Source organism: Eptesicus fuscus, chromosome 9 (assembly GCF_027574615.1).
Source record: "Eptesicus fuscus isolate TK198812 chromosome 9, DD_ASM_mEF_20220401, whole genome shotgun sequence".
In the NCBI taxonomy this organism is placed as follows: domain Eukaryota; kingdom Metazoa; phylum Chordata; class Mammalia; order Chiroptera; family Vespertilionidae; genus Eptesicus; species Eptesicus fuscus.
Window position 1 is genome coordinate 3,049,079 of NC_072481.1, and position 18,906 is coordinate 3,067,984.

At 44.5% G+C, this 18,906-nt stretch overlaps 1 protein-coding gene across 1 annotated transcript in view; it reads left to right on the forward strand.

The window, feature by feature from the left end:
* CAMTA1 (calmodulin binding transcription activator 1) overlaps positions 1 to 18,906 on the forward strand; it is a 665,080-nt gene that overhangs the window by 16,578 nt on the left and 629,596 nt on the right. Inside the window, exons 2-4 of the mRNA XM_054720834.1 lie at positions 5,028 to 5,072; positions 13,345 to 13,414; positions 18,098 to 18,216. Coding sequence (XP_054576809.1) covers positions 5,028 to 5,072; positions 13,345 to 13,414; positions 18,098 to 18,216 — 234 coding nt within the window. The remainder of the gene's footprint in view (positions 1 to 5,027; positions 5,073 to 13,344; positions 13,415 to 18,097; positions 18,217 to 18,906) is intronic.

Sequence of the window (18,906 nt, forward strand, 5' to 3'; positions counted from 1 at the left end):
TCTTTCATGTGATTATAGGCCATTTGTATGTCTTGTCTGCTCTGGAGAAATGTCTTTTGCCCAGTTTTGAATTGAGTTGTTTGGTTTTTGGTTGTTAGTTGTAGGTGTTCTTTATTCATTCTGGGTCTCAATCCCTTATCAGATATATGATTTGCAAATATTTTCTCCCATTGTATGGGCCGTCTTTTCACTTTCTTGATAGTGTCTTTTGAAGCACAATCAAGTTCAATTTATCTTGTTGCTTATGCTGTCATCATTAAGAAACCATTGCCTAATCTAAGATCATAAAGATTGACACTTATTTTTTTTGTAAGTTTTATAGTTTTAGCACTTACATTTAAGTCTCTGATTCATTTTGAGTTAATTTTTGTGTATGTTGTGAGGTGGGTAGACTTCCAGCATCATTCTTTTGCATGTGGATTTCCAGTTGTCCCAGCACCATTTGTTGAAAAGACCATTGAAGTATCTTGGCACCCTTGTCAAAAATCACTTGGCCATAAATGTGTGGAGTCTCGATTCTAATCTATTGATCTATACATCTATCCTTACGCCAGTACCACGCTGTCTTGATTACTGTAGTTTTGTAGTAAGTTTTGAAATCAGGAGGTGTCTGTCCTCCAACTCGATTTTTTTTTAAGATTGTTTTGGCTATTCTATGTCCCTTGAATTTCCACATGAATATTAGGATCAACTTGTGTCTTTCTTTTTTTTTTTAAAAATATATTTTATTGACTTTTTACAGAGAGGAAGAGAGAGGGATAGAGAGTTAGAAACATCGATGAGAGAGAAACATCAATCAGCTGCCTCCTGCACACCCCCCACTGGGGATGTGCTCGCAACCAAGGTACATGCCCTTGACCAGAATCGAACCCGGGACCTTTCAGTCCGCAGGCCGACGCTCTATCCACTGAGCCAAACCGGTTTCGGCTCAACTTGTTTATTTCTAAAAAAGAGGCAGTTTTGATATTGATAGAGATTTTGTTAGGTCTGTGGAACAGTTTGGGGAGTCTAAAGCCTTTTTATGGATCTACTCTTTGCTTAACTCAAGCACCCAAGTGGCTTGCCTTAACATTTTTTTGTTCTAATTTATTACTGTAGTAGGCTGCCTTGGTGAGACATTGTAATTCTCTGGTAGGCTGGAAATGGACTTTTCAGGTTCCAGGAGAGCAAACAGCTAATTCATACAGTCTGCAGGTCTGTGTTCTTTTGATGTGAAAGTTTGCTGATGTCTTGAATGTTTAGAAAAAATGTGGTATTCTTGGTAACACTTGTTCTGATTAATAGAGAACTAACAGATTCCACATATGAATATATAATTATCAAAGACTTAGAATATGTTACAATAACACTGACATTAAAATTTATATTATTATTCTTATTGGAGGTGTCAGATATTTTAGGATCTTGTACTCCTGTGGGGGCCATGTGAATATCAGTTACTGTTATACTCTCAAGTCAGTTCATTTACTCAGCAAACAATACTGAAGCGCCAGACACAGCGGAGGACAGGCATAGTCCCTGCCCTCATGGGAAACTGACATTAATCAAGGTGCCCTGTGAAAGTACAACTCACACAGGGCTGGGAAGAGATGAATGCTATGAAGGGAAGTACATGTGTCATAAAAGGATTTGACTAATCTGAGAGGCTGGGGGAAGATTCTTGAGTTAAGCTATGAAGGAAAATGGGAATTAATTGAGGGGAAATGAGGGAAAGAAGTTGTAGGTAATTGGGTGGGCTGGCTGGTGAGATGTGTGGGATACTCTGATGCTATTTGGGCTGTTTATAGTTTTTGAGAAAGTATCTGAAGACTTGACTCTGGTCTTCTTCTGCCTCTTAAGTGCCTCGTGACTTTGAACAGGTAACAACCTTCCTGAGCTTATTTGCTTACTGTTTTTTAACCTTATGAGGCAGCGTGCAGCTGTTTTTATTTAGAGAGAAAACATACATATGAAAACATATAGAAATCTAGGCTGTTGATGGATTGTATTAGTATAACAAAATCATTATTTTTCATGACCTTCTGTGGTTGGTTTCTTAGGAATGCAATATTGGTAAATTGAATATTTTCTGAAAATTTGTCCTAGTTTTTGTGATTAAGATTCACTTCAGTTCTATATACTCTAGAAGCCTCCCATCTGCGGGGAGCAGATGTGGATGGGACTGATTCAAGGCTGGTCATGGTGCATGCTGGGATCAGGCCCTGGAGGGACTGGGAAGTCTTGAAGGAGGTGGAATTTGACTGGCATCACTGACAGCAAACATGGTAATTGGAGGAGAAATTTCACTCAGCGGAAGCGCAGCAAAGGCACAGAACAGAGCCAGGAGGGCACGGGGGGGGGCGGGGGGGAGGTGTGTGGCTGGAATTTGGGTGCATGTGTGTAGATGAGCCTGGCAAAGAAGGTAGGGGTCAGGTTGCGGGGGCTTGGAAAGTCCAGCTGGGAGTCTGGATTATGTTCTCTGCTCTCGGAGAGGCTTTCAGAGGTGTGTGTGGTCTTTCTCAGGAGTGGGGTTATGGGGTAAAAGTCTGGTTTCTGTGAAGGTGCTAATAATGGCCGTGTGCTTACCTCTCCAGCTTTCTCTCCGCTGGCCCGGCTTGTGCACGTCTTTCCGAGTCTGATTGTGCCAGAGCACCATGCCCCCCCTGGGCTTTGGTCTTTGCACTTTGCCATCGCCTCGTCTTAGAAGGTGCGCCTTCCTCCAGAACACACGCACGCGTACTCACAGCTGCTTTGCTTCGCTGGCCCTCTGGCCTCTGGGTTGCAGCGGAAGTGAGACTTGTTTGAAAAGCCTTCCTGCTCTTGCCTCTCCTTCAGTTTGGAGCGCATGCCCTTGTGTGCCCCGTGGTACTCCCTGGCTTTCCTGCCCATTGCATACTTTAGTTGGTATTAGAATTGCTTGTTCACTTCTCTCTCTCCCTCAATTAGATTATATCTTTTGAGGTCAGAGACTTGAGTATCTGGCACCTAGGATGGGCTTAATAATATTTGTTGGTTGAGTGGATGAATGAGCAAAGAGGAAGAATTGGAGCTGGGAAAATAGCTCTTGGCAAGAGTGTCTGTAGCAGTGGGCTGGAGAAGGGAGTTAGTGTGACTGAGTTGTGTGTGTGAGGGAGAGCTACTATTTTATGACTGCCAGACTGTGGACCTTGAGGGATGAGGAGAATTGAAGGTGACTCCTAGCTTTTGAACCTTAACTGGACTTCGGTGAGGCCATTGCCTGAGGTAGGGAATACAGGAGGGATCTGTTTTGGGGAGACTGGATGCCAATGTACTGGTTCTAATTGGGTAATTAAATGACATGAGGCAGCCTTAGCATGTTGGTATACAGCAGGGGTGGGGGCCCTTTTTCCTGCCAGGGGCCATTTGGATATTCATAACATACAAAATTACCAGCTTAAATATTAGCCTGCTATATTTGGTCAAGCGTTTAATTAACTCACCCCTAATGCCTTGGCAGGGCCAGACCCAATGATTTCGAGGGTCTTATACGACCCACGGCCAGACGTTCCCCACCCTGGTGTACAACATGACGTTGGACATGTGGTCGAAGTCATTCATATTGCCTGTTGTTGTCTTCTTCATTGAGCTTTCAGAGAGCAAGGGCGCCTGGTCATGGGGACCATAGAGGTCAGCTTCCTTGGCACAGGGCAGGGTGGGGAAGGCTGGTGAGTAGATCTGGAGGGGCAGATAGAGATAGCCCGCACAGCCTGGTAGAGTGCATAAGGTTCAGGGGACTAGGGACTTTGTTTGTCTTGCTCATTGGACACCTCTGCCCAGAACAGTGCCTGTTGGTTAAAAGAATGAATGAATCAGTTCAACAAATTAGGAGAAGTCACAGTAGGAGTAAAGCTGTTATGAGAAAAGGGAAGGGACTTGAGGGCAGAAATGTGGGGAATGCTTCCATTGAAGTGTCACCGGAGGGGAGAGCACCAGTGGGACTGAGAAAGAATGGTCAGAGAGGTAACAGAACAAGAACAGAAAGTTGGGGGTGCTAAGTGCAGAGATTGTGAGGAGTTCTCAGTTGTAATGCTGCAGAGTTTGAATAGAATGAAGACAGGAAAAGGTCATGATTTTGTCAGGTAGTGAGGTGAGAGAATGAGGAAGGGGTAGCAAGAGAATAGAGAATTCTTTCAAGGATTTTGTGGTGAATGCAGAGTGCTGTAAAAATGGTGGTGAAATGATTGATTAAGTCCAAGTTGAGAAAAGAAATCCCTGGGACCTGATGGACTCTGGTGTATTAGTTATCTGTTGCTGCAGTAACAAATTGCCAAACTTAGTGACCTAGAACAGACACATTTATCACCTGATCCTGGGGTCAGGAGTTCAGGCTAGGTCCCCTGCTTCAGGGCCTCACAGGCTGCATCAGGTGTCGGTCGGGCTGGGCTCATATTCAAAGGCTCCATTGGGAAAGGCCCCCCCCCCCCCCCAAACCCGCACGGTGGTTTGAAGGATTCCGTCTTGTGGGCTGTTGGCCAGAGGCACCCTCAGTTCCCTGCCGTGTGGGCCTCTCCAGCCTGGCAACGAGCTTCATCAGAGCCGGCAGGTCCGAAAGGAGATGCCGCCAGCAAGACAGGAGGCACCATCTCCGTCCTCAGCACAGCAGTGAGGTCCGCACCCGTGCCCATTCTGTGGTGAGAAGCAGCCTCTGGGCCGGGCTCACCCAGGGGCGGGGCTGACAAAGCTGTGTGTTTAAACAAGAGCTGGGGATCACGGGCCCACCATGAAGTTTTCCCACAAGTAGGGAGGGGTCTGGCACTAGCAGCATTAGATAGAACGGTTCGTCCGAAAGATGCAGACGTCAGGGTGGGCGCTTTTAGAGAGGGAAGTCTGGGAGGGGAAGTTGCAGGTGGCACGTTCACATGCAGCCCTGTGGGTGTGGGTGACCCTCTCAGCAAGCCTTCCCTGCCCTCTCTGTTCTGACCAGGGGTGGGGGTAGGTGCCACTCCTATGAGGTGAGTTAACAGACTGTGTGATAATTGCCATTGGTAAACCCTTGGTCTTGCTAAGGTTGAATTCTTTCCCAGCAGATTCCGGGCCAGTGGAGGTGTCTGTGCGGCTTGCCTTCGGTGTTGGTGAGGATCTCTAACAGGAGGAAGGGGCACGCAGGCCGGCCGGTCCTCTGGTCTCCTTCCCCGTGCTCCGCGGCCCGGCCCCTGATACGTGGGTTCACCGTGGTGCGAGCTGTTGGGCTGGCCTGTTTAACGCTGCGATGTTGTTGGGGCCTTTCCACTGGACTGGTGGCTTTATGATAAACGACCCCACACTGCGACACCTTTCAAGTCCTCTAAGTTTTCATTTTTTACTTATTTTTTAAATCTGTCTTTGCTTTTCCTTGTCACTCTTTTGCTTCTCCCTCTCTGTCACTTTCCAGCTCTCCTTGCCCCTCCCGTGTGTGGCTTCTGATCTCCTGTGGGCGTGACTGTTAGGACTGTGAGGAGTTGAGGAGTAATCCAGCCGGGGATTCGGGTCGGGAAGCCCTTCTCAGGGGAAGCACGTGAGCGTTTGTGGGTGACTGTGAAGATCTCCTTGGCCTCAGAGTGCATCTTGGCTTCCGCACTGGCTCTGGCTGCGCGTGGATGAGGGGGTTCCCGTGGAGCCAAGTTCCATTCGGGAGCGTGGCTGCCGTTTTCCTGCTCTGCAGTGGGAACCGGTGCCACACTCTCCCTTGGCTTTGGTGAGCTTCGGTGTTTCGGGCGGTAACGGCTAGTGATAGGTGGCCTGCAGTTCTTGGGCCAAAACGTGTTGGAGAAGCAAGGGAAGCCTTCCCCCCAGGTGACACCATGCGCTGCAGCCTGCCTTTAGGACGGCGCCCGGCTCCGGCTCCAGGGAGCTGTGCCGTCCCGCAGGGTCCTCTGTGTCTTCTCGGTGCTGGCGCTTTTCTGTCCCAGCGCTTGCCTGGAGTTCGCATTGTTCCTTGGGGGAAGCATTCGTGCCTTCCTAGGGTGAGGGCCTGTGTTCTTCGCAGACAGCACAGCGGCAGTGCGGGGCCCGCTCCCGCTCCCGCTCCCGCTCCGCGGCTCCCTGGCCGGTGCCTTGGCGTCTCCTTTTCTAGGGTCGGCATGATGTCTGCTCTGCTCCCCATGGGACCACAGCGGGATTTGCTATGTGACAATGCTTGTTATACGTACATATTACCAAGTAGAATGCCTGCTTTGTTGGGTGGATTTTGTTGATATTTTACAGGACTCTATTTTTGAGGGCTTTAAAAAATGGTTATCATTGGTACCAGGAATGACAGTGCTGCCTAAAACGATGTCATTTTAAATTCTGTGTAGCTTTTTTCTGAATATGCCCTACTGGAATGTATTTGTACAAATGTGGACACTTAATAAGTGCTCTTTGATTATTTTCAGAATATTGAGTATACTGGCTTCCTAGCCAAATTAAATTTATGCAAGTTCTGTGATCCTGTGATTCATATCTGGAAAGAATAATTTTTTCATTCTGAAATCACTTTAAATACGCTTTACATGAATCTGGTAATAGTGAATCAATTAATGTGATTTCTCAGGTCATAAATCAGGCTTGAACTATTGTAGTATTAATTTCTGTGTAAGCTTCTTAGAACGTCAGTAGTTTTATGGTCTTTTTTAGCTACTTGTTTGCTTTTGAACTCAATTCTAGGCGTTGAACTCAATTTGAGAGCCTAAAATGGTCTGTGCCCAAATACCATAGAGGTTACTCCTCACTTTCTTATTAGCCGGCCTTCGTAGCGCGAAGTCATTCACCTCCAGGCTTTTCCCTTTAACCGGGGTACACACTTTAATTCTGTCTCTATCCCATAGGAATGGTGCGAAGGTCATTATGGTAGCACTTACGGTGTATTTTAAACTTGTGGAAAAGAGGTACTGTGTGAGTAGAAAACATTTTTGCACTGGAGTATATGCTCCCCTCCCCCTCCCCCCACTACCCTTTTGGGGCTCAGAAAAGGATGAAGTTGCCGTGTTTGGAGAACATGTTGGTTTTCCCGTCTCCGAGGTCGTTGGCCCCGTGCTGCGGAGGGTCTCCAGGACGTGGCCTGTGCCAGTCCGCGTGCCCTTTGGTGTAGCCGCCCTGTGCTCTGGCCACACATGGAGTGTTCCTCCTGTTGTGTCTGTGAACACTGTGGGTATTTTGTCTTATTGCTTCATTGTTCAGAGACCAGAGGATGGGTGGCAACTCAGGGTGGCCGTAGGAGAGGGAGAGAGGTTCTTAAGATGACCATGGCCTTCAGTAACTCCCCATCAGCAGGGCAAGAGATGGGACCACTCTTTTTCCTTTCCGTGCACTTCTGGGAATGTCTTCATCCAGGAATTTAAAAAATATTTGAGCTTCTATTATTAGCCAGCCCTTAAGTACTGGAGATACCAGAATGAAAAGCCAGACATCCCTTTAAGGATGCCCTCGTTACTGTCTTATTCTGAATATGTTAGAAAAATAGTTATCGGAGAAGAAGAACTGCTCGGTTGGTTTTGGATGCTGAGTGGCGTTAGGGTTACTAATGGTGGAGTTGTAGATTAACAGAAGGCATTTCTGAGAGGAGTGACTGTTCTGTAATTACCCAGCGGGGCCCCCCCAACCCCCATTTACAAATGGCACCGTGGCGGAGGCTGCCCGCTGATCACGAACTCCATCTCCTCTTCCTGGGCATGGAGCCAGACTGCATTTCCCAGCCGCCCTTGCAATTAGGTGTGGCTTTGTGGCCAAATCCTAGCCAATGGAGCAGGGAGAGCGGAGAAGTGGGCCACTTCCGGGCCTGGCCCGAAAACCCTCCGGGCACCGTTGTCTGTGCCCTGCCCTCCCTGCTGGCTGGTGCAGAAGCAGCCGGTGCCCCGGGAGGGCTCCTGCCCCAGGATGGGGGCAGCGTCGGTGCCAGAGCCTCTGCTCGGAGGAGAGCTCGCTGCTGGTCAGGCACACCTGGTTGGGACTTCACACGAACAAGAAGTAAATATTTATGGTGTTTGAGCCATGGTACAGTTTGTTCTGAGCTAGCCTCCCTAACTGATGGAGGCATGGTGCCTGGAACGCTAGGCCAAACTGGTGAGGTTAGTGAAGGGGCTAAGGATTTGAGACTCTGCTTAATTTTGATTATTTATGTGTCAGGTAATATGTACTGACCAGTGAATTTTAAGAATCAGTTTACGTCATGGTAAAATACATGAAAAAGTTTTTTCAATGCATCACTTCTAATTGATACAAGTGGTTTATTGCATTCAGTGTAGCCTCTCTCCGTCTTTGATTTAATAAGCTCTGTGGGTCCTCAGTTAGCTTTAAAGGGACTCTATGGAGACTTAAACATTCTCAGTCCTTATTTCAAAGAACTGTAAATACAGTTTTCATCATGCTACTTCTCTGTTCACAAGCCTGTAATCACTCCTTATTACATAGCATTTTGTTCATTTATTACAACATCCAAAGACTATATACATCAGGAATGTGGCTACATGTGACGTCCTGGCCGGAAACAAAGATGAGGAAGACAGTTCATGCCTCCGCGGACGTTGTGCTTGGTGCACAGGTGGCTACTGGTTTCTGGACTGCTGCCATTTGCCCCACGTCAGCCTTTAATAAGTCATGCGTTATTTCTTCATTCCATTTTAAAAATTCTCACCCAAGGATATGTTTTTTTATAAGTTTTTAGAGAGAGAGGAAGGGGGAAGGAGAGAGAGAGAAATATTGCTCGGTGGCCTCCTGTATGCACCCTGACTGGGAATCGAACCCACTAACTAGGCATGTGCCCCCACTGGGAACTGAACCTGCAACCTTTTTGGAGCACGGGAAGGCACTCTAACCCACTGAGCCACCCGCTGGGGCTCCTCATTCCAATCGATAGTGCACTTTTTGAAGGCAGGGGATCTACTTGACAGAGCGGCTGTCTTTCCCCTCTTGGCCACTTCTTAGAGACACTGGACATTAGCACAATCAACCATCCATCTAGTTTCTTTTAATGATCTTGCTTGGATATTCTGGCATAGTTTTGTATTACAGTTGGTGTTAACAGATAGAAGTAATTTCATGGAATTATGCGGTTGTGGAATGCTAGGACTTAAAGGGTCTTTTTATATTTATATATTTTATATTTTTTTACAAGAGGAATTTTATTTAGAAAGTTACAGGGGTGCCATGGCCAGTGTGCTCAGTGGTCAGAGCATCGAGTTCAATTCCAGGTCATGGCCCTAAACTTGGGTTGCAGGTTCGAGCCCTGGCCCTGGTCTGGGGCAACCAATTGATGTGTCTCTCTCACATCGATTTTTTTTTCTCTCTCTCTCTCCCCTCCCTCCCTCCCTCCCTTCTACTCTCTCTGAAAGTAAATGGAAAAAATATCCTTGGTGAGGATTAACTCAAAATAAGTAAATAAAAGAAAGTTACAGGGACAAAAGAAGGGCCTGGAAGGGTCCTTTTTAGATCGAATGCCTGATTTTTAGATCATCTGGTAGCTGATACTCAGGGCAGCGTTAGAGGCACAGCGCCGGCTCCACTCAGACCTGTGAACCGGACCCCGCCTCTTAGCTAGGTCTCAGGTGACTTGCATGCACATTGAAGGTGGACACACTGCTCAAGGTCAACTCCCATTTCACTCTGGAGAAAACCAGGACAGTTAGGATTGCCCGGAGTCACATGACTATTTATTTCAGTGGCTCCCGAGCTTGGATACACCTTGGTTTACTTGGGAACCTTAAAAAATCCTGATGCCTGGGTCCCACGCCCGCACATTCTGACTTAACGGGTCAGGATGCAGCCTGGGCCCACAGTGTGAACAGTCTCCTGCAGTGACTGCTGTGCAGCCAGCCGAGGCCGCGGCAGGCTAGTGAGAACCCAGGTTTCTGGACGCTCCACGCCGGGTTGGACAGCCAGAAACATGCGTCCCCGACCTGGGTTTCCCCGGCACGCCGCCCATTTTCTTTCCTTCACAGCGCTGTCACCTTGCACTCCCACGCCCCACTGGGCATGCACCCCACAACATTAGGACCTTTGTCTGTCTTTTTATTGCTGGGTCCCACCTCCTAGGATGGTGTCTGGCACGAGTTAGGTACTCTGATGTCTGAAGAACAAATGGAAAGAGGCTACGCAGGTGGCACCAGCAGGGCCTAACCCGGTCAGCGGGCGGAGGCTCCTGAAGGATCAGGGATCTGAGTTGGGATTCAGAGGCAGCCAGAGAGGGCAGCGGGAGGACTTGAACCCAGACCTTCCTGCCATTGAGCTTGTGCTTCCCCCTCCCTGCTGTTCTGTGGGCAGAGAGGTCAGCTGTTTGCCTAGACTTCTCAGCTGGGGTGGTGGAACTGGGGTGCGGGGCTCCAGTTCTCCAGACCCTCGTATCTGGGGCCACTTCCGCTCAGTGTCATCAGCAGATGTCAAGGGGTCCAGTGAGAGGACCTCACTTGGAGTCGGGCCCCTGGTTAACACAAGGCAGTCACTTCTGGTGTGGGTTTCCTTGTGTTTTAGGCTTGTCTTGAGAACCTGGTTATTTTGAGGATAGAACGACATTTGATATCACTCTCACTTGTGGGAGTGAGTTTCTGTCCTGGTTAAACTAAACTATTAGAGACACTTTATTATGCCAGTGCTGTAGAGAGATCATGGTTGGTTGTTCGTGATATTTCTGTTACATGTTATTTTTGCTGTTTAATTCTTCTGATTTGTTACTTGGTCTATTTTGCCACTGATTTATCTATCGTCAAACTTTGAAGTAAGGTATCAGTGTCCTTTTTGGGAAGCCATTTATTAGTGTGTTCCACTACACATTAGTGATTTGTAAAACTTCTGATGTTAAGGCCATTGTTAAAATGTCTTGATAAGTGGTAAGCTCAGGCTGTCTTTTTTTGGTAATAGGAAGCCGGAAAATGTTAAGCCTTGAATGTAAGACATTCGTTTTAACATGATGAAATTTCGTTTCAATTCTGAAGCCACACTAAGATGAGCTGCTGCAGTAATGCGGCGAGAAGGCTGTTGCTGGCGGCTCTTGCACGTGTTCCTGAAGTCGGGTACTGCTGACTTGATGTGAGCCACTTCTCCTATGTGCTCTCAGTCCGGCTCACAGTCCGGGAAGGGACGTGCTGAATTTCCCACGGGGACTTGGGTTCTGAGGTTTGCCCGTAGTTCATAGGGAGCGTCCTCGGGCCCAGATGCTAGTTTCGTAGCAGGTGGTTACTAAGGATGCTGCCACAGGTTGCCAGTCAGCAGTTAACCACTATCGATGAAATCAAATAGAAGGCTGGTAAAAGTCCTGCAACAAGAACTTTCTGGAAGCAGAAAGTAAGTAGGAAGCGGATGCGTATCCTGGTAGCTAAGAGTCACATTGTGGAGAAGGACTTACTTATGGTGAAGCACTTGACCATGAATATAAGGAGGAAAATTAAAAATTTGTGCAAGTTAACGTTAGTCAGATTTCAACTCTTTTTGGCACAAAATTTTAGTTCTTAGAAAACGTTAACATTGTTGGAGATTACTCTTACTGACCTTAGTAACATTTTATGTTGGTGTGGTACTTTTGAATTGAAAGCACTATTGTATGCTTTATCCCATTCAATTCTCACAACAACCCTGTGATCTAAGAGAGAGGGGTGTCCTTGCTACCTTAAAAAAAAAAATACACACACACACACACACACACACACACACACACACATATATGTGTGTATATATATATTAGAGGCCCGATGCATGAATTCATGCACCAGTGGGGTCCCTTGGCCTGGCCTGTGGAATTGGTCCTTAACTGGCTCTCCGACATCCCCCGAGGAGTCCTGGATTGTGAGAGGGTGCAGGCCAGGCTGAGGGACCCCTCCGGTGCACAATCAGGCCGGGGAGGGACATGGGGAGTTGGCCAGCTGGGGAGGAACTGTGGGAGGACTCCAGGGCATGTCCCGCCCCTCTCACCCTATCAGCCAGACCCCAGCAGCAAGCTAGCCTACCAGTCAGAGCGTCTTCCCCCTGGTGGTCAGTGCATGTCATAGCGAACAGTTGAGCTGCCTTAGCATATCATTAGCATATTGCACTTTGATTGGTTGAATGGCCTACCAGATGACCAGACACTTAGCATATTAGGCTTTTATTATATAGGATTTTTATTGATTTCAGAGAGGAAGGGAGAGGGAAAGAGAGATAGAAACATCAATGATGAGGCTAATCATTGATCAGCTGCCTCCTACATGCCCCCTACTGGGGATCAAGCCTGCAACCCAGGCATGTGCCCTGACTGGGAATCAATCAGTAACCTCCTGGTTCATAGGTCGCTCAACCACTGAGCCATGTCTTGCTACCTTTTTTGATGAGGTAATACAAAGGTAATTACATTCCAAATGACAGCTAGTAAGAGAGCTGACCTATTTATATTGTAGAGAAAAATGTTGAAGTGGTTGTTGAAAGTCTAAATAGTCCTTGGTTTTCTAGGTATATAAATATGTTGTTTTAATGCAGGATGAATAATCTAAACATTTTTTAAATACTGCAACCAGAAGAAAAGTATATTAGGACCGAAAATAATTGGTTGGGAAGACTCACAGAGATGGTTTTCCTTTTTTAAAGTTACCATTGTGCCGGTTCTTGTATGAACACTAAAATTTTACCTGCATGGAGCAGCCTGGGAGCAGAGATCTGTTCTCCAACTTCCTGACCTGCGGCACCTGCCATTCTGTTAGCTGGCACTCAGTAGGTTCTCTTGAATGAGTTGGGTGTTGGGTTTACTCTTGGGAAATGGTTAACATTGTCGTTGAATATGGACTGAACTGCAAAATGAATATGGCATTGGTTCTTCTTAGTAAAGATTTACTGTGTACAGCACTTAATGCTTCCTTTAAAATTTTTTTTACAAGTAATGCATATTCCCTGCGTATGTCTTTTTTCACACACATAGATTTTAAATTTCGTAACATTCAAGCCTACAGAATAATTGTAGGTGTGGTGCAAAGAACTCGTTGCCCCTTGAGCTCTGTGAGAATAAGTTGCCAATATGTTTCACCCCTCCCCCCCCTCAAATGCTTTTGTATTTCCTGCAAACCAGAGCATTTTCTCCATCACCATAACATAGTGATCCCCCAGGAAACTAACATGGAGACATTTCTACCATCCCGCCCTCAGAGGCTGTGCCCGTTATGCCGGTGGGCCCGGTGGTAGCCTCTGGGCCGCCCTCGTCGTCTCCTCTGTCTCTAAGACACAGCAGTCCCCTCAGTCTGGCTTTCATGGCCTTGACACTCTTCACCGAAGAGTACAGGCCAGTCATTCTGTAGACTGTCCCTCCTTTGGGGTTTGTCTGATGTTTCCTCACGATTAGGCCCACGTTGTGCATCTTTGGCAGGAAGATCACAGAAGAGCCAGTGTATATCTTTTGCAAAGATTAGTTTTACATTTTATTTTCTGTTTCCTTAGAGCGTTTCCCAAAGTGTATTCTGCGGAACTAGCACCTACTGTGTTCTCAACACCGTGCCACCTCTAGAAGGTAGGATTTGAAAAGCTTTTGACTTACAGGAAGGGGTGGGCTTGGCAGTGCGAGTGTTTCCGGCATTGTAGTGTGATCAGGACTTAGAAGACCTGAGTTCTGCCTTTAACTTGTTGTGTGATCTTAGATGAGTTACTTAATCCTTCTGGGGGTAGCAAATAATACTCCCCTTGTAACCTTTATGTGAGGATTAAAAAAGGCAAAGGGTTTAACCACATGGGAAATTTAAAGCACTCTGCACTGTTACATATTGAAAGAATGATTCTGTAACTCTGGTGTCAGATTCCGGGAAAAGCCACAGGCCATGTTTGAATCCCATCTGAGCCACTTACTAGTTGTGGACCTTGGGCAAATTAATCTGAACCTCTGGCTCTTCATCTGTGAAATGGGGTGATGATGCCCTGATGGGTTCTTGGGAGGATTAAATGAGAGCATGCCATGTAAACTCCTCCTGGATGCCTGATACGGAGTCCCACCAATGTTTACTCCCTCAGAAATAGCAGAAAGTAAGCTTACCTGTCACGTGTAGCTCCATGGACATTGAATGGGATGGAGCAGGAGAAGATGCTCCCAAACTCAAATTGACGTAGTCGATTGCAAAGCTCCAGACCCCACTTGAGCTGCCCCTGCACACATGTTTTAGATGGAAATGGAAATGCAGATAAACGGAAGTTTATTCAACCTGGGTTATGAGTTGACCTAAACCTGGGCCAGAGATTTAATAATAAGATCGACAGAAAAAAGCATAAATCTGGGCCACCTAAGAATAGGAAGGGTCAGGTTTGATGATCACACTCTGTAAGAAGAGGAAAGGGGTTGTTAAAGAGCAAAACTAGTTATGTTTTTCTATGAAAAAACTTATTTTTTTAACCTTTAAATATCTTTTGGATAATTACAACGGAGTTTAACTCATTTTGGAGAATCTCTTTGGAAAAGAATAAAGAGAAATCCTACCAATGCTGGCACATAGTTGGTGCTTAATTAATATGTATTTTGGATGAATAATGATTTGAAAGTCTGACATTAGTAATGGCAGTATTTGCTGCTGTGAGCTCTGTGCTGACTTGAATAGAACAATATGTGGCTGTGTTTCCCGGAATCAGTTCCTATCCTGCTAATTAAATCTAAGCACATAATAATTAGAGCTAAACAGAAAATTGTAGAGCTTCCTTTGAATTTTACCACTCCAAGTTGATCAGATATGTTCCTGATAAGATCTAGCAGTTTGATACACTGTTGTATCGACTTATTTTGAGCAGTTTGGTCTAGAGGTTGAGAGATTAACTGTAATCAACTTGATTGAATAACAGAACCAAAGTTATTTAATTTTTATTAATTATGAACAAAAATAAAATGGATGCATCATTTCCAGGTTAGAGTTGATATAGTTATAATTTCCCTTGCAGAAGTCAGCAGGGTGTTCCAAGGAAAAGGTCACATGTATTTCTTTGGATTTAAATAAAGGATTTGGCAATGTGTGAATCTCAATTCTTAGCAATAAAACATGAAAACAAGAACTTCTTGCCTTATTAAGTGACTGCATATTTTTGTATATTTTAGAAAGTTTTAGTTAAATTATACTGTGTCTCTGAAATTATTATTCGGAAAATATTTGAAGGTTGACTGGAAAAGATGGTTCATTCTCTAGAATTATAGTTGTCAGCCAAGCAAATCATCTGTCAATTTCAGGAGCTTCACTAGTTATTTTTATTGTGAAGGAGGTTAGAAAATAATTTTCTGAAGTCATATATCAGACCTGAGTATTATGCTAGATAATGATAATGAAGTGTTTCACTGGATTTGGTTGGCACTTCCATTTCGCGGTGTCAGTTTAACTATTTACATTAAATCCTGAGATGCATTTGGAACCAGTGTATACTTCAGGTTACTCTCAGGTGCTGTTACAATCCTGGTGCTGAGACAGGATTTAAAAACTGGCACATGTATTTATCTAATTATTATGTCAGTATAGTTATTCCAAAAAGATGAAAAAGCAGTTCTTTTCCAGTGGGAAAGCAAAGTTACTTTTTATGACACTTTTAACTGGAAAACAGAAATTTGAAAATAAGAGGCTTAACATTGTGCCTATATGAGTTCCTATTTTTCCCCAGTACTAAAATTGCCATCTTCATAATGCATAGTGGGAAAATTTACCCGTTGTTATGTTTCTTAAAAACATCCAATTTGTATTCAGCATGAACCTAAAATTCTGGAAATAGCCCAGTTTAAAACTGATTAAGGGGAACTCATTGGCCTGTCATACTTCTGTTCCTTTTGAAGCCCTGGCTGTACAGCCCATAGCGCACTATATTTAGAAACTTGATTGAGACAGTGCTTACACAGCCATCCTCCTTTTCCTCTCTAAAAGCCCTCGGCCGACTCACCTCTGCCTGATTCCGTATCAGAGGGAAGACGGAGGCTTTTCTATAGCAGTTACTGGTGCTGCTGAGAAGAGTGCGCTCTTGCTCTCTCTCTCTCTCTCCCCCTCCCCCCCCCAAGTGTTCAGACATACCCGTACATAGATGCACTTCAATATGTCACAGGGATGGCTCGTTCCTCAAAGAGGCTGAAAGGACAGACACTTGACCTCAGGTTGTGATCACAAACATAGAAATAGAAGCTGAGGCTTAATATTCTGTTAGTATTATTCAGAGTACTTCTTAAGTAGTTTTCTCAGCGTATGATACGCCCAGACATACATACAATTCAGGGTCTGCCCTTTATTTAGCACCTAGCATAGCACTGTTTTCATAAAGGCACCCTGCAACTGTGAATGTTTGAATTAAGGATAGGATTCCACCTCTACTTCCAGAATTGTATACAACATGGGAAATTTTATAAAGTAAGAAGAAAACCACTTTAGGGGCGGAGAGAAGGGATTTGGTTTTCTGCTCTCTAAAGTCTGAGGGCCCTCGGTCCCCTCGGGGCATGAGGTGCAGGGAGCACACGTCAGCACGTGAAATTACAGGGTTTTGTAGGGTGCAATTAATACAGAACTTTCTAGGAACATTCTCTTAGTTTAACATTCTTGGTTATATAGCAAGATTTAAAAAAGCTTAATTTAATTTCACCCTTAAATTAAAAATTTGGATTCTTAAAAGCAGTCAGTTTTGAAGTTTTTATACTGCTTATAGAAATGGAAGATGGGCATTATAATTCAATCGGTTATGTAGTTCATGGACCAAAAAAGATTTAGTATGCTAAAACTCTCCTAAGTTCCTTTCTACAAAATATTTCCATATGATGTAGTAAATTTTTTTAGACTTTATTTCTATGCCCAATATTTTCCTGTTAAGATATTTTCCTTGAGGAGAAGTGTGTAAATTAGATGAAAAATGCTTGGAGAGGATTTTATTGTGGCTGTAGAAAATACTTTTATTCTTCTATGGTTTTCACATGTTCAAAAAATAGACCTATGCTAAGTAAGCAACATTATAGTAAAGGACTAGAAAGATATGTTGTTGTATTTCACTTTTGACATTATTGACTAATACCAGTGTGCCTATAAAGGCTGTTTAATTGCCAGATATGTGAAGTCATTGAATTACAGCCGTTCTGTAGGGGCTTACGGAGGAGAATTAGAGGTAGTCTGATTCTCCTTGATTTAGGAAAACTGAAGATATTAAGTAACTTACCCAAGGTCACACAATTAGAAAGTAGCAGAACTGGGCCTGAAGCCTGGACTCTTACTTGGAGTTCAATGTTTTTATTATATCTTGTTAATATCAGAATACGTTATTTCAACCGTGCTTTCTGGAGCAAATTCAGTGTTTAGTATTTAATGCATTGCTCCTTTGTACCTGGTTATGCTCTGCATCCTTTGGATATTGGGGCTTCTATTTAACATAAAAACAAAACAAAACTGGAGTGGGTACTTTGAAACTTGGAACTAAATGTGCCAAAACTGGCAAGAAATTTTGAGCCAGGCAAAGGGGACTTTGTTACAGGAATGAAATAAGAAATGATGTGCAAATAAATAAATTAATGAAATGATACATAAAGGAAATGATCTCTTCTAGAAAGTATTAGGGAGACCAATTATCAGGTAGTGAGACATACCATCTAGTCTGAAAGTAATAGATTTTTCTTTCACTTAATTTAGAAGAGTTATATTTTGATGAAATACATTAATGATATAGATATATATATATGTAAATTGAGTTAATTAAAATGGTATATTTCTACATTTAGGCCAGAAAGGCCAGCTTCTATATTACCTAGCTAACTGCAGCCTTGAATTCCTTATAAGATGTGTAGCTTGCTTTTGAAAGGATAAATCTCATTTATATTCTAGAGGATGAAGTGGTATTAGTTTATGAATAAAATAGTCCTCTTTTATTAGAGTTCTTCTTTCCTAAAAAAATGTAAACCTTTTCAAGTGGTTAATAGAGGATCTCGGGGTTGTGTTGTGAGGTTAAATCCTTGTGCAATTTTGGTGGACTTCATGGAAACCTGGGCAAGAAGCTTTAAAAGTAACGCCTGGTCACGGGCAGCTGCTGGGGTCGTCCCTGTCCACTGCTCGTCAGGGAGCAGAAGCTCTGCTCAGAGTGCAGGTGAGGATTTCACTCGGAGCAGTGGCTCTTGGTCTCTGACTAACCCGAGCTGCTGCTTCTGACCTTGCCAGTATACTTCAAGGGAGATTTTCTCTTATTTTCTCTGAATTTATTGTCTTCTTCTTTATAGATGATCATGGGAACAGCAATAGTAGTCATGTAAAAATCTTTTTACCGAAAAAGCTGCTTGAATGTCTGCCGAAATGTTCAAGTTTACCCAAAGAGAGGCACCGTTGGAACACTAATGAGGTAGATAATTTTCTCTTTCTAGGGGTATAATTTCTTGAAGGGCAAACTTCTAGGTCATTTTGCATAGTATTACTTTATATTAACTTTACCTGGAAATATTGAACTAGGAAATTGTAAACGAGAAGATTATTTAATTTGGATCTGACAGAAACCAACATGTTTCTTGAACAGTCTTTGCTCTGCTTGGCTTGCTTTGAACCGTATAAACTGCGCACGCCGACTGACTCACTAAGGGAGCCTGGCTTCCTGTATCTGGGTTTGCCTGCATTTTGGCGTCTTGCATTTGGTGGTTAACTGCCTGCATCTCCACTGAACACCAGCGCGTCTCTTGTCACGAGGTAGTGAAGACACAGCTCAGTGCCCGTAGGCCGTGCGGTGTCTTGATGAGGTGAAGTGTCTGTAGAGTTGGGGCACGTAGGCTTCCTGCTGGCAAAGCAGCTCTTAGTCCTGCGATGAGACAGTCTGCACGGAGGCCAGCTGGTTTACCGGGACGATAGGAATCTGTATTACGAATGAAGACTGTTTAGTGGACTGGATACAGGCTGGGGCAAAAGTAGGTTTATAGTGATTTGTATGGAAATAATACAATAAATAAAACATAATACAAGAATAAACTCTGTTTCTCCCACTCACAACTGTAAGCCTGCTTTTGCCCCACCTTGTATTTGGCATCCAGTTAGAAAGAAATTT